We start from the raw sequence: 15,586 nt of genomic DNA, 5'->3' as shown, positions 1-15,586 counted from the left end.
CCCCCCCCCCACGAGCCCTTGACAGTTGTCCCCCCCCCCGGGCCACGAGCACTGTTGCAGTTGCCCACGCCCCCTTCGGAGTCGACTTGTCTGGAGACAGCGGTCAGTACGCGTTGAATTTAACTACGGCAATTTTTGTATTGTTTATTTACAATAATTTGACTGCTGGGCGACGTGCTGTCGGCAAGACACTAAGAGGTCTTTGGTGTCTGACCGGTCTGGCGGGGACCACACACTTCCACTTCCTTTACTCTGAAAACTGATCGGAAAAACAGCTTCACTGTGAAATAAGTTAGAAAAAGGCAATATCAGCGCGGAAGAAGGGACAACGAAGACACAGGAGGGGTCCCTCCGCCGAGAAGATAGAACTTAGGACACTAGAAAATGTATTATTGATTTTATCCACAGATGAATATACCTAAAGGGAGGGACAACCATAAAAGAAATACACACAAGACACACGGTCAAACACAGAGAATCATTGACTCAACCAACGACAACAGGAGTACTATTAAACAAATAGACAAAATAGAACAGACAACACTAAAGAAGTAATACACTCATTAACCATCAAAAAGTACAAAAACATAGATACTCGTACGAACATCAACAGGCTGCCAGATAAAGAATGACAATAAGACAGAACGAGACGAGAACGTAACGACAGGCCAGAAAAAGCAAAGGCAGACACAGAGTCAGTAAAACTCAGGGCAATAGTAGGTCTGAGAACCTGAGCCCAAGAGTACTCAGTCGAGACACTGTTCAGGAGCGTGCTCTACCAATTTGTGTGGGCTGGGATGGGTGTGATTCCAGGGCAGGTCTTTAGTCCCAGTCCGCCCCTGCCCCCACCTACCTGTGTGAGTGCGTGTTTTCCGCATTGACTTTGATCAAAAGCAAGTAGCGGTCGATGCTGCAGGCAGAGGATGATCTGCGTTTATTCCTGTCTACATAGCATCATCCGTCTGTGCGCCTCAAAGACGCAGACTCATTGTTCCCACTAAAGTAGGGGTGAGTGTAATAAGGAGGCAAAGTTGACGTTCAGTGTGTTACCGGGAGCATTTAGGATTCATCCACGATGTTGAAAATGTTTAAAAGATAAAAAGGTTTAAAAAAGTTTATTTTTTTATGTTTTAAGGAGGTGACGCTACTCAGCCAATCAAATCGGTGCAGTCAGTGAGTCATTTCAAATGGCATGCTCAAAAAAGAGAAAGGTAGACAGCGAAAACAGAGCATTTAATGACATGTTCTCTTACTGGACCTCTTTGAAATGCAATTGAATACCCCTGCATTATAGCAACAACAGCAATAATAATAGCAATAATAATTGGGAGGGGGGGCGCGGCTGTTCTTATGTTCTCTGAGGAGAGGCTCACCTTCCCACACTTTGAAAACCCCTGATGTAGATAATTAACAAAGATTTAGAATCCACACAAGAAAATGAACCAATTGATTAGTTTTATAACGCCATTGAAAAAGATATTTAAAAAAGTTTCAGTATTTGCATTTTTATAAACATGTTTGATTACGCATAAAAACTGTAAAATATTTTTTTTTAGAAAAGGTGCGATGGTTAATCATTAAGATCCGGTGAAGCAGACTAATTGTGACTTGGGAAACATGAATCCAATCAAAACGTCTATGTTTTAGTTTAATCTAAAATATTCTGTGTGTTTGTGCGTGCAGGTCGTGTCCTGGAGCTGTGCTCCTCCTCCCTCTGTTGGACCTCCACCTGTCTCGGCTCTGTCAGGCTCTGGACTCGCTCCGCTCCACCCCCGCTGTCAGCTCGCTCCCTGCAGGCATTACAGCTGGACTGGGGAGACTGGAGGAAGCTGGTTCCACTGGTTTCAGCGTGGAGGACACTGGTTTGGCTGCTCTGAGGCTCCTCCACCTGCTGCTGGCCCACAGTGACAAGGTGATGACCCAACAGTAACAACACCTGTAATGAACGTGCAGACACACTTTTAATAACAACATTGAAATCACATCTTTTGTTTCCGACCCAGTAGAAAAGGTCTTTCCCCGTTTGCAGTATCGATGACAACAGTTATTTTTCATTTCAGGTGGTGGAGGCTGTGCTGTCCAAGGAGAGTCAGAGCAAAGTTCCAGACATAAAGGTACAATCTGAAACAGACTGATGGACACACACAGTTTCCACTTTCACTTTTCACTTTTGGCTGATGATCATTATGTTATTATGATTAACTGCGATTGTTTTCCCTCACAGAAAAACATTTAATTCTATTTTATTTTTGCTCCATCTGTTCTTAGACTGAACCCTCTACTGCAAGTGTGGGTTTGTGCTCCCAGAATGCTTTGCTGCAGTCCCTATTGCACCTGTGTGAAGCCGGGCAAAGCAGTGAAGGCGTCTCGCAGAATGAGGAGCTTGTCCTCAATGCCATGAAGACTTTGTGCGTGCTTATTGAGAGGACGCCACACACACATGCTGACAGGTACACACACAAACAGCTCAATTGCTTTCACTTTTCTTGTGAACCACAGTCTGTCGTTCCGTCATCTTGGCACACTGAGCGGACGTGCCACAGCCTGGCTCAGTGGAAGTTTTTGGTTTCAGACATGGGTGAAAGTGTACTGATGTAGTGGAAAGAGGTGCGCTGCATTTATGACTCAATACAAAACACGAGCATCATTGCGAAATGGAGTGCGTCACAATAATTGCTTAATCTTGATAGCTTGTTTTCTGTTTAATTTTTTTAGTTTTGTTGGAATCCAACATTTTGATTGCAAAAATATATTTATTTTTCCGCCCAGCCCTAACACAGAGCAACTCAAATAAAAATAAAGATGTCAATATAAAGGTGCCCTATTATGCTTTTGGGGGGATTTCCCTTTCCTGTATTGTTATATAGGATTTACTGCATGGAAAGGCTAACATCCCAATTCCCCCCCCTGCCTGAAACGCCTCCATTGGACTCGTTTGTTGACATCCATAGCATAATGAAATCACTATGTAACACTTACGTGGCTAGCGCTCCAACACATTGTACGTAACACATCTCTAGTCGGTTGACCAGTGTATGAGAAAAATCAAGAGCTTTTTGAACATTAAAGCATGGCACAAAATACAAATGTACTCTCTTTAAACTTAACTGTGGTCTTGGCAAGAATCACATTCTTGAGAAGAATAAGAGTCTTCATGAAGATCAGTATCAGGGCAATGAGTTGTCACTTGATGATGAATTAACAAGTTTGACAGATGTTCAGAGTGTTTGTCTTCAATATGTGAGCTCTTGATTGAAGGTGTCATGAAACGTCATGCCTTGGGTAACTCTCTTTAGCGCACATTCTTTTTCGACAAACGTCTAATTACATTGCAAACACACACGCATGCACACACAAACAAACACATGATGCAACACACACCTTGGAGGAATACTACTGGAGAAAGGAGTGCCCGAGCAGCGAGTGTGGGGTTTATGAATGTTTCCACTAACTGTCCGTGATGCAATATCTGAGCGTAAAGTGATTTACAATGACTGTAAAGATGTAACGGAGTATATAATTAACTGATACAATATTAATTATTCAGTCTGACCATGAGATCAGAATTAAAAAGGAGCCACTTGTTTATTTCTTACTCCAGAAATGACTCCAAAACTCTCTCTGTGTTGACTTATGATGTATTAGTTTACACTCTTACATGTGTGTCTCTGTTTCTCTCTCAGGTTGCAGTGTGTGTTGCAGGTGGTGTGTGTGTGTTTGTCAGCAGACTGCGGGTTGCAGACAGTGTCGGGGGGTGTGTCCGTCCTCACGTCCATGTCCGACCAACACACACTGGCCCAGCAGCTCTGCTCTCAGCACGGTCAGTCTCCACACACTGCTAGAGTATTGATATGGCATTGACTTCACTCCAAGTTTATGTCATGCTCCTGCTCTGTAACCTCTCTTTGAAGTTTATAAAGGTTTTTTACTTTGCTTCAAATGTTCATTACATGTGTCTGCTCCACATGATGTAACTGCAGCAGTGTTTGATTGTTGTTGTTTTCTTTAGACCCGTGTATTTTCCTGAAGTTGTTCCAGTTTATCAGAACGAGACCGGACAACCAGGCAACACACACAGACTGGATTCTGTTGGACCTGCAGGTAACACACACACACACACACACACACACACACACACACACACACACACACACACACACACACACACACACACACTGCAGAGGTGTAGTGATTCTGCTTTGTATAATAGTTGAAGAAATTGACTTTTTTGTTGTCCGACTGCATCTAACCTCAATGGTTTCTGTCTGTTCTAATTCTCTCTGAGTCATGTGTGTCCTTGTAGCCTCAGTGCCATTAAATCTCTAAATATGGATAATTGCGAATTGATTTAGGAAAAGACCATGGGGGTGCTAAAGGAATCTGACTCTACTTAAGAAACAGTGTGTTTTTTTTTTTTTCAAGCAACGTTATTTACAATGAGTAAAATGACGAACTCAATGCTGTACAACGAAAATATGAAGTTCTATCCAAACACAAACCCTCCTAAGAGGGACGTGTCCTTTTTCTCCACAGTGTATAGGGCATACATTGTTGACAACCGAATTACCGTAATTTTCGGAATATAAGGCGCACCTGAATATAAGCCGCAGCAGCTAAATTGAATGATGTGTACATATATAAGCCGCGCCTTTTTCCCTATTTTTCGACGCTGCGGCTTATATAACGGTGCGGCTAATCTATGGATTTTTACAGCTAACGGCCAACACCTTTAACTCTATGGGCTCTATGGCCGGTCCGCGGACCCCCACCTTTAAGCGGTGGGTTCCAGCAGGAAAAGCTGGAGGCCGGAAAAGAGTGAGACAGGTAGCGCGCAAAAGTAAAAGTGGAACCGAGAGTGGTATGCCGCTGCTGCGGCTTATATTCAGGTGCGCCTTATAGTCCGAGAATTACGGTAATTGACTTGACTTAAAAATTAAAAATGGTATAGACATTTTGAAAAGATTCCCATGGAAGCGTCATATGTATACACATTACTATCACTTCGTACTGACCAAATGTCTTTAAAACTTTAGAGTAAAACTTCTAATTACCCAACACTGATATTGAATGTATTGTCAGAATTGTAATCTTCCTGATGGTAATTTAAAAGTAAAACGTTTCCAGTAAGGGTACTATAAACCTGGTATTCTATAAGCCTTGCATTTTACTGAGGTTTAAGTAAAGTTAAGTGAGGGAAATAAACTGGAGAAATAAACGGAGCTGAACTGACTGGTTGCTGCTTGTCTAAATGAAGTGTGGGCCTGGGGATTACCAACATGGGTTTACCTCCTCACACAACAAGGGGCATGTTCTCTAAATCCCTTGGAACCTCCAGACTGGAGTACCTGGAGCTGGTGCTCTGCATCTGACTGGTATTCTCTTGAGGAAGTAAAGCCACTTGTTCTGCCCCAGCCTCTTCGCTTGCCTGCCTCTCTTCCTCCATCTTGCCCTCTTCTTTTATCTCCTCGAGCATGATACTGGAATCACATGGCCCAACAAGTCCTCCATCCTCCGACTGGACAACATCCCAGTAGCCCGCACCACCGGAGTGTCTTGGGGCATAATGTCGGCGCTGAAGGATGTAGACCTGGCATGCCAATACCACAACAGCCACTAGCAGGCAGACAATCAGCCCCCCTGCTGAACCTATAGCAATCAGACCCATCTCTGTGTCGATCAGGCAGTCGGCACGGGTGCCATTCATGTCGATTTCAGGTGGGTTTGTGTGGCCATTGGTAGCGAGGCTCGGCTCCACAGAAGTGGTCAAGCTGCTTTCTTGGCTTTCTGTTGCGTGCAGATTTGGCTGCGTGGTTGAAAGGTCTTGGTTTGCATCGGTAGGGCAGAGCAGCAGCTGGCTGAGCAGTAGAAACAGCCAGAGAGAGGTTTTGGTGCCTTCCATTGTGCTGGGAAATTAAAAGAAGATATGTTTCCCAACATTCACAATATGCGCCTTACTGTTTTAAGGTGAATGCAAAGGGACTGAATCACTGTTACTTCTTACATAATGTCATAGCAAAGAATTCAGACAAGAAATAATTGTTTTAAATCATTTAAAAAATATGATATTGTATCGTCAATACTTACTTGGAGTAGTCTTATGTGAAGGTCTTGTTGAGAGATGGTTTGAGACGGCAGCAGCTGACAGACTCTTGATAAGCTCTGAACTCACTTCCTGACCCTCTCTCTGGTTCTTTTCTGGTCAGGTTATTTTGGTGCCTCGTTCTTTTCACAGATGCTGAAGAGACACAATTGAAATGAAGTTTCATTGGTGTATAATTATTGTGTGAGAGCAATTTTAAGCAAGCTTTTGTGTACATAACCATTCCCCCAAAAATATTTACTAATAATAATTTATTACAAAATGCCTGACCTTGAACTGTTTTGACTGAGTTTTTTTTATTCTCCTTGCTTTAGGTTCAAAACAGGCCAGATCAATGGGGACCTGCTCATCTACCATGTCCTCCTCACTCTCAAACCCTACTACGCTAAACCCTACGAGATAGTTGTAGATTTGACCCATGTAGGACCCAGCAATCGTTTCAAGACCGACTTCCTGTCCAAGTGGTTCGTGGTCTTTCCCGGCTTTGCCTATGAGAATGTAGCAGCTGTCTATGTGTACAACTGCAACACCTGGGTAAGGGAGTACACAAAGTACCATGAGCGGCTACTGACAGGCCTGAAGGGCAGCAAGCGGCTCCAGTTCATCGACTCTCCAGCTAAACTGGCCGAGCACATTGAACCAGACCAACAGAAGCTGCCTGCGGCCACGCTGACCCTGGAGGAAGACCTTAAAGTGTTCCATAATGCCCTCAAGTTGGCCCATAAAGACACAAAGGTCTCAATAAAGGTGAGGATATTTCTAGCAGTAAGACTGAAAAAATTGGTTTGTACAATCAGTTGAAATTTGAGCATTGGGTTTTCTTTAACTACATATGTTTTCTTGCTGATCAGGTTGGCTCGACAGCAGTTCAAGTGACCTCAGCCGAGCGGACCCGTGTTCTCGGCCAGCCTGTCTTCCTCAACGACGTCTACTACGCCTCAGAGATTGAGGAGATTTGCCTGGTGGACGAGAGCCAGTTCACCCTCACCATGGCCAACCAGGGCACGCCGCTCACATTCATGCACCAGGAATGTGATGCCATCGTCCAGTCCATCATCCACATTAGGACACGATGGGAGCTGTCACAGCCTGACTCCATCCCACAGCACACAAAGATTCGACCAAAAGATGTTCCTGGTACTCTGCTTAACATCGCCCTTCTGAACCTTGGCAGTTCAGACCCCAGTCTCAGGTTAGTATTGCAAGCAATGCAGAGTAATTCTAGAGTTTTGTGAGGAGTTACCTCACCAGCTTTATAGAAAAAAATTAATTCTCTTAAAAAGGTTTAACACCTCTGACTTGTTGTTCATCCAGGTCTGCGGCTTACAATCTACTATGTGCTTTGACCTGCACATTCAACCTAAAGATAGAGGGCCAGCTGCTGGAGACCTCAGGCCTCTGCATCCCGGCCAACAACACCCTCTTCATTGTCTCCATCAGCAAGACTCTGGCTGCCAATGAGCCCCATCTAACGCTGGAGTTTCTGGAGGAGTGCATCTCAGGCTTCAGCAAGTCAAGTAGGTCCACCTAAAGCAGCTGCTGGAGGACATACAGCCGGTCACCGTATAACTCTTAACTGTTTGACTATTATCAAAACAATCTTGAGATCATATGGGTTTCTGAACTTTTACTTTTTCAATACTAGCATAAAAATATTGATGTTATATTAAACTAGAAAAATTCAAAATCCATCTGTCCCGACCATTTAATGGTTAGGAGCAGAGGTCGCGTTAACCGAATATTTTCCGTCTATTTTTTAACAATGACGGAAAGACATTTTTGACAGATTAGAACAAACTCGGAACAGCGCCAAAGTTTCCCCCGCAGCGAGGCTCCGGTGTTATGCATGCCCGCCAAATTATACCTTTTCCAAACCTAACTTTGCCGTACAAATCATTGAAATGTCTGAGTTTTGGCTTTACGCTGTGCGCGCACCCGCGAGATGCAGTGGGCATGCATAAAACGGCGCTAACAGTTCACGAGCGTTGACAGTTCACGAGCGTTGACAGTTTACGAGCGTGCCCCCCCCCCCCCGTCAGAGTTGTGTAAAGGCCGACGGGCAATACTGGATTTTGACGGGATTTTGACGAAAATTTGACGATCCTGTCCGTCAAAATGACGGGCAGCGAAAAAGTCTAGGGCAACCCCTGGTTAGGAGACTCAAAAGTATGAAAGGTTAGGTAACATTTTGGCAATGGAAAAACTGGCATGGGCTTAAGATTTCTGAATGAAATGGGTTCCATAAGTACCCACCAGCCTCCGCTTTAAAGATACAGTATGCCCATTTTATGCTAATCCCATGCACTTTGGGGTAATATAAATGTGTTTCCATCCAATTGCCGAAAAACGCATTTCTGCATTAAGACTTTTAAGATTGTGTTCCCTAAGGCCTCATCCTCATTTGGATTAAAGTTCATTTTATCATGAAAAGTGAGTACCATGTGTTAATAATAAAGTGTATTGATAAGTGTTGTCCTGTTGCAGGCATTGAGCTGAAGCATCTCTGCCTGGAGTACATGACACCCTGGCTGCTCAACCTCGTCCGTTTCTGTAAGCACAATGACGACGCCAAGCGCCAGCGCGTCACCGCCATTTTGGACAAACTCATCACCATGACGATCAATGAGAAACAGATGTATCCCTCTATCCAGGCTAAAATATGGGGCAGCCTGGGCCAGGTGAGTCCCTAACCCTTACAGTCTAATAAGGAAAAATGTATTGAGGACCTGGCATTTAACCTTTTCACTGTGTCTCTAGATAACCGACCTGCTGGATGTGGTGTTGGACAGCTTTATTAAAACAAGTGCCACAGGAGGCCTAGGCTCCATCAAAGCAGAGGTCATGGCTGATACTGCAGTGGCCCTCGCTTCAGGAAATGTCAAATTGGTCTCAAGCAAGGTGAGCTAACACTTTCTGTCATATTGTCTGCAAAGTTACCTGTGGCCAGCACGTAGATAGAATTTGTTTACTGAAGTCTAAAGATCCTTAACATCCTCTTAGGCAACAATACCTCAAAAAGCACGTCATGTTATTGTCAACTTCTACTAAAATCTGATCAATCTTCATGGTCATGCTTGGTTTTTAGGCAACTGATCAGGGAAGTGTGTTTGTAGGGTGACTGTGGCTGCGAAGTCTCATCCTTGTTTGTAAAAAGAACAAAGATGGGTCTGGTCATGGGTGTACTGTGGGAACAGGGGGGGCTGAGCACAGAGCCTTGGGGTGCTCCAGGTTTCAACACTAAAGTGGGGGTGTGACACCAATCAGAAGTATTTCGTTTTTTATGATAAAGTTGGCCAGACTTTGATATTAGAACTATCCCAGCCAATATTTCACAAATTTCACTGAACTTTAAAGAAAAGAGCACAGTAAGCAGTGGATACAGAAAATGACTGATGCTCATAATGAGCAATTCTGTTCGACCAACCTGTTAAATCTTACCTAGCAAGCTCTGGCCTTAACTTTGTGATAATTATGCAAAATGTAGGCAAGAAATCTGATCCAGGTTATGTTACTCCAAAGTACAAGGTAATGAAGATAAAGAAATTCAGTGTGAAGATTAAACACCCACAAAAAGCTTTAAGGGGAGTGACAATATCCTGATGTTGCTTCATAAAATTGGAAAAATAGACAACCGCTGCATATAGTCCATGGCACAATGTACTTTTGGAGCGACAAAACCAAACACTAACTGACATTATTGTTAAAGTGAAGAAAAGTGACAGTTACAATATTAAACTGGATGGGACTCCTATAGCAAAGAAGCATTGCACAGTGGAACCAAAGTGTATGTGACATCTTATTTGACTATTTGCAAGACACTCACTGCAGCTTAAGTTAATAAAAGTAAATGTTTTCCCCCTGTTTTTATCTCAGAGTGCATGTGAATGCTCCATTTAAAAAAAAAAATAAAAAAAATAAATAAAAAAAACTATACAAATCTTCAGACAACCTTGCAGGGTCTAAGTTTAACATCCAACAATGCATACACATACCACTATTCTCATCTGCTCTATTATTGTTCATCACAACATTTTAGACGGCATTGACTAGTAACATTAAATGTTTTGTGATGTCACATTATTTTGAATAACACTTCTTGAATAACAAAAAAGGTTCCAAAACTGGTGCATCACAGCATGACATGGTTGTACAAATCATATCCGAATGCAAAGATGAATGAATTCAACACTTATTAGAGGTTTAGTTTCTGTTGACGCTGTTGCTAGAAATCAGCATTCAATGTAAAGAATACTTACTTACTAAGGCAAGAAATGAGTCCAATGCTGTGAATCCCTCCTGACTTGGAGTATTCAAACTCATTTACTCAATATCCATCAGCTGTGGGCTCTAGATCCAAACAACAACATACAGCAGCAGACACAATAGCAAAGGCAGGCCCCGGCTCCTATTATGGCAGACTCCAGCCCTGCTCTGAATAGCGGCCATTGTGAGGAGTTATGACGAAGAAAAGCCACTCAGTGTTGAAGTGAAAGTGCAGTTCTCCTTAGTGTTTTTGAGTTGTTTTACCAAAGATTTGTTGCTGAATTTAAGAACTTCAACATTGAAAATTGTAGATCGTTGAGGGATTATACATCATTTTTTATGCTGGTGTGATACTAACGATTACTGTCTGATGTCATGGCAGGACAGCGTACTGAGCACAATGAAGCCTTGTCTGCTGTTCTTGAACTCTGTGTCACCCAAGAGTTGAATATATGCCATGTCGTATTTAGTTGCAACCAAAGCCATATTGTCATAAGCATCCGCTCCATATCTAGAAATACATGCACAGTGTAAACCGTGGGCTTACCTAGCTTTGAGTGTAGTACATTGATCAAGAAATCAAGTTCAAGTTTGCATTGTAGTGAAAGAAACCTAACAGGGTGATTAGGTTATGAATTACACGATTACTTACTCCACAAATCCATATTTAACACAATATATTCATTAAAACATGATTGTTTTGATTAAAAGTTATCGTGTTTTAATTTTCTTTACTGAGGAAAGCTTAGCCGTAATGAATCCATAGTCTTGTGCTCTCCAAAAATATGAAATATAATATTCAAAAACTGTGTTTTCTGATGGCGGAAAATTCATGTGTTTTGTCGATGTTAAATTAACCGGACCATTTCTGTGGATCGATACGACTACATCTGGTCCCTTGATCAGAGCATCCTTAGCATCAGTCATCTATCCCTAGCAGCGTTGGCCAATCGGCAAAGAGCAGTTTTATGTCGTATGTATGTCTAGCTAACTAGGGGTTATGGTTGTGTATCATTATTTTAAGAGCTTAGTTTTTTATGCGCCATAAAAATGTATGCTAATTCATGGCACTACACGTTATGTTTAAGTTCAAAATTAATCAGTTTTAGACATTTATAGTAAGGGGGTCCCTGCTCTGTCTTTCTTTAAATTGAGGTGTTCTTAAACTGAAAATAATCAAAGACCCCTGAAATAAAGGAACTACTAGGGCGAGTAATGTCTCTTTTTCCCATCAGACATTGTTATTATGAAATTGAAATGGAAAGTTTGTCTGCATTGTTCCAATGTTGGAATTATTCTTCGTGGCAGGTGATTGGTCGGATGTGTAAGATCATTGACAAGACGTGCCTGTCGCCGACGCCCACTCTGGAGCAGCACCTGATGTGGGACGACATCGCCATCCTGGCACGCTACATGCTCATGCTGTCCTTCAACAACTCTCTGGATGTGGCGGCCCACCTGCCCTACCTGTTCCACGTGGTGACCCTGCTGGTAGCCACGGGGCCGCTTTCTCTGAGGGCCTCCACCCACGGTTTGGTCATCAACATCATCCACTCCCTCTGCACCTGCTCGCAGCTCAACTTCAGCGGTGAGGACTAGCTCAGTGATTTGGTCGGCAGCCTGAGGTTGCAGTAAGGATAACGCTTTACGCTGATCGTCAATAATAAATCAGAATCAGAAAGCATTTATCTGTCCCACAGCCGGGTATTCACAGCGCTACAACAGCAGTCCAGATGAGATGAGAAAAATAAAGATCCGATCTTATGGGACAATAACAGCTACATTCTGAAACATCCTTAACGTTTTTATTAACAGCTTATTGATACATACATTCAAACTATTTATATTCTTATCATTATGATTACCAAAGACTAGTAAATCGTAATTCTTATTGATTTTACAAACCAATTATTAACCATATACAGTTTCATGAAAATCTATGTTGTGACCTGATTTCATTTTAAATGATTTGTTTATCTTAACAAATTCTTAACTACTTTTACATAGGTAGTAAACTTTACTTTTAATATTAAGTTAACATTTTGAATTATAATGGCATCGTAAAGTTTGATTTACTAGCAATTAACCTTTTCTTTATGTTCAATATGTCTTTTTGTGTATCAGTTGTAAGATGATACAATACAAAGACTTACACTTAAGACAAACATTCAAAAAAACAAACGATTTGTTAAACAATCTTGCAGTGCATGGGAAAAGTGTGTCACAGAGCAAAGAAGCTAGGACTTCTCGAGGCAGAACTAATCTCTTATGTTGTTGTGTTCGGTGATTTCAGAGGAGACGAAGCAGGTTTTGAGGCTGAGCCTGACCGAGTTCTCCCTGCCCAAGTTCTACCTGCTGTTCGGCATCAGCAAAGTGAAGTCCGCCGCCGTCATTGCCTTCCGCTCCAGCTACAGAGACCGGTCCTTCTCTCCAGGCTCCTACGAGAGGGAGACGTTCGCCCTGTCCTCCCTGGAGACCGTCACAGAGGCCCTACTGGAGATCATGGAGGTCAGTAGTTTGTCACTCCACTGCACCACAAATGCATTTATTCCATGAATGAAATGCTAAAGATCCAAGAAAGTTTTTTTCAGACTGTTTATTCAGATTCATAATATAGTCAAAGTGTTGCTTAATCTCTCAGTGTCTTTCAGTCTTTTTACTCTATGTTTGTGTCCTAGGCTTGTATGAGGGACATCCCAGCCTGCAAGTGGTTAGACCAGTGGACAGAGCTTGCACAGAAGTATGCACCGCCTCCATTTGATTTCATCAATGCTAATAAGCCTGTCGTGCAGCGTTCAACAAATGCATGTTTTTGTATTCCAGGTTCGCATTCCAGTACAACCCCTCCCTCCAGCCCAGAGCGCTGGTGGTGTTCGGCTGCATCAGTAAGAGGGTGAGCCACGGCCAGATCAAGCAGATCATCCGGATCCTCAGCAAGGCCAGCCCTCTGCTCAGCATCGACCGGGTGAGAGCGCAAATCCACTCATAAACCCTTTTCAACCAAGGTTTTCTAGGGCATATTATTCGGAAAAACATTTTGTGTTTTTACTGTTGTGGAACTTAAAAATACAAATCAAGTACATTTACATTGAAGTTATTGTGAGGGAAAACAAGTAAGATACCAAAAGTAAAGATTTAATATATGATGGAATAGTTTGTATTAGCAGATAGATATCATCACGAATAAATACCAAAATTACTTTTTTTTAAATGACTTTCTACGTCTCTCTCCTCTTTTCTTTAAATTCTCTCGTCGTCACAGGGTCTGGAGAGCTGTCTGAAGGGGCCGGACAATTACAACAGCCAAGTATTAATAGAAGCCACAGTCATCGCTCTGACCAAGCTGCAGCCTCTCCTCAGCAAGGTACGACCCAGCATACCCCCCCTCCCCCCTGCAGCCACAGTACAGAGCCCCCACTCTCTTTCAATACTAATGAAAGTTTGAAAATGAAAGCGAATAAGACACCACCGGAAGCACAGACTCTATGTTTAGCAGTTTCCTTTTTAAGTTTTCACCTCTGTAACGTTTCATCAGAGTTCGTGGTTAGTTTGTATGACCCCACCCCGCCTTAGAAGAGAAGAAGATGTCACATTCATTATTCACTGTAAGGTGGAACAAAGGTTTCAGCTATCTTAAGTGTAGCATGCTAGGCTAAATTAAATATCAAGACATCAATAATCAACACCCCCCTGTGTGCGTTTTGTAGGAGTCTCCCATGCACAAAGCTCTGTTCTGGGTGGCGGTAGCTGTGCTGCAGCTGGATGAAGTCAACCTGTACTCTGCTGGCACTGCCCTGATGGAGCAGAACCTCCACACTCTGGACACCATGCGCATCTTCAACGACAAGGTCACACACACACACACACACACACACACACACACACACACACACACACACACACACACACACACACACACGCGGTCTCTTCTTCTCACACAGCCACACAGTCTGAATGTGTGTAAACTAAAAGCTAACCATTACCGTAACTTTTTTCCCATTTTTCGACGCTGCGGCTTATATAGCGGTGCGGCTAATCTATGGATTTTTACAGCTAACGGCCACCACCTTTAACTCTATGGGCTCTATGGCCGGTCCGCGGACCCCCACCTTTAAGCGGCGGGTTCCAGCAGGAAAAGCTGGAGGCCGGAAAAGAGTGAGACAGGTAGCGCGCAAAAGTAAAAGTGGAACCGAGAGTGGTACGAGAGACAGAACGAGAGCAAGACAGACAGACATTGCGAGAGCGAGACAGTTTGTCCCCGTACCACTGGTTGAAAACCGCTGCTGTAGATCACTGCCGGTACGTGCGCTGGGAGCGCACCGTTTAAGTTTGAAAGTTGAAAAGTTTGTGTGTCTGAAACGCTATGTGATGCAGTACAGTTTACACAGTACATGTTCTGTAGCTACTATTACACTAAATGCTAACACTTGAATACGTTGTGAAAATATGCAACTTGTTTGTTGAAATGTTAATAAATAGGAGCTTCCTCAAACAGCCATCTCTTTCCCAACAATCCCCTCTGTGCACGAACCCTTACATATGGTAATTAAACATTAAAACACCTGCGGCTTATAGTCCAGTGCGGCTTATATATGTACACATCATTCAATTTAGCTGCTGCGGCTTATATTCAGGTGCGCCTTATAGTCCGAAAATTACAGTACATGTTACTTGTTTGATGCTTTTATCCAAAGCGACTTACTCAATACTGTGGACAATCCCCACAGGAGCAATTTGGTTACATATTTTAACACTTTGTGGACATTTTTACTTTAAGTTATTTTCTTTGTTCATTTTTTCTTCTGTTTTCTTTAAAATGTATTTGTACATTTTACTTCAACTTTATAATGTATATATTAATATTTTTATTTCATTCCATTTTAAAATTTAGCAACTTGAAAATCTTAAATGGAAAAGAAAGAAGCAAACATTGGAATACGTTTGTTTATTTGAAGTTTTGACAGCCATAATGTGAAGTATGTGTAAGTCGGCACACACATATGGGACCTGCTCCATCAAAATCAGTCGCATTGACCCGAAGACACATTTTGAGTTGTATACACTGTTGAAAAGAGGAGATTCCTAGCTTTCTAATGATATCAGGATTGTTGTTGTACTCCAAATATTAAGCGAAATATGTCACATTGTATAATGACTGTGACCGAGTCATCATTTTGAGAAAAAGGGGGGGTGTGTGTGTGTGTGTGTGTGTGTGTGTGTGTT

At 42.6% G+C, this 15,586-nt stretch overlaps 2 protein-coding genes across 3 annotated transcripts in view; one reads left to right on the top strand and one right to left on the bottom strand.

Annotated features, from left to right (window-relative positions):
• Positions 1-4,827: 4,827 nt before the first annotated feature.
• Positions 4,828-10,504, bottom strand: LOC104945053 (uncharacterized). 2 transcript variants are annotated; one of them, XM_010770686.1, is made up of 3 exons: positions 10,357-10,504; positions 6,085-6,235; positions 4,828-5,903 (listed from the first exon to the last, which is right to left on the bottom strand). In XM_010770686.1, the coding sequence occupies exon 3, from the start codon at positions 5,897-5,899 to the stop codon at positions 5,291-5,293; it is 609 nt and encodes a 202-aa protein (XP_010768988.1). In that variant the 5' UTR covers positions 5,900-5,903; positions 6,085-6,235; positions 10,357-10,504; the 3' UTR covers positions 4,828-5,290. The 2 variants fall into 2 exon arrangements, with proteins under 2 accessions (XP_010768988.1, XP_010768994.1); XM_010770692.1 differs by having other exon boundaries at positions 10,361-10,504.
• Positions 5,945-15,586, top strand: part of LOC104950738 (neurofibromin-like) — a 40,818-nt gene continuing 31,176 nt past the window's right edge. Inside the window, exons 1-12 of the mRNA XM_010777301.1 lie at positions 5,945-5,964; positions 6,415-6,847; positions 6,952-7,292; positions 7,415-7,617; positions 8,585-8,778; positions 8,858-8,998; positions 11,672-11,951; positions 12,657-12,871; positions 13,042-13,103; positions 13,187-13,328; positions 13,626-13,727; positions 14,071-14,211. Coding sequence (XP_010775603.1) covers positions 5,945-5,964; positions 6,415-6,847; positions 6,952-7,292; positions 7,415-7,617; positions 8,585-8,778; positions 8,858-8,998; positions 11,672-11,951; positions 12,657-12,871; positions 13,042-13,103; positions 13,187-13,328; positions 13,626-13,727; positions 14,071-14,211 — 2,274 coding nt within the window. The remainder of the gene's footprint in view (positions 5,965-6,414; positions 6,848-6,951; positions 7,293-7,414; positions 7,618-8,584; positions 8,779-8,857; positions 8,999-11,671; positions 11,952-12,656; positions 12,872-13,041; positions 13,104-13,186; positions 13,329-13,625; positions 13,728-14,070; positions 14,212-15,586) is intronic.

This window comes from Notothenia coriiceps, unplaced genomic scaffold (genome assembly GCF_000735185.1).
Source record: "Notothenia coriiceps isolate Sejong01 unplaced genomic scaffold, NC01 NC01_scaffold00000339, whole genome shotgun sequence".
Classification (NCBI taxonomy): domain Eukaryota; kingdom Metazoa; phylum Chordata; class Actinopteri; order Perciformes; family Nototheniidae; genus Notothenia; species Notothenia coriiceps.
The sequence above is the reverse complement of the archived record's forward strand: the minus strand, read 5'-3'. Positions and strand labels throughout refer to the sequence as shown.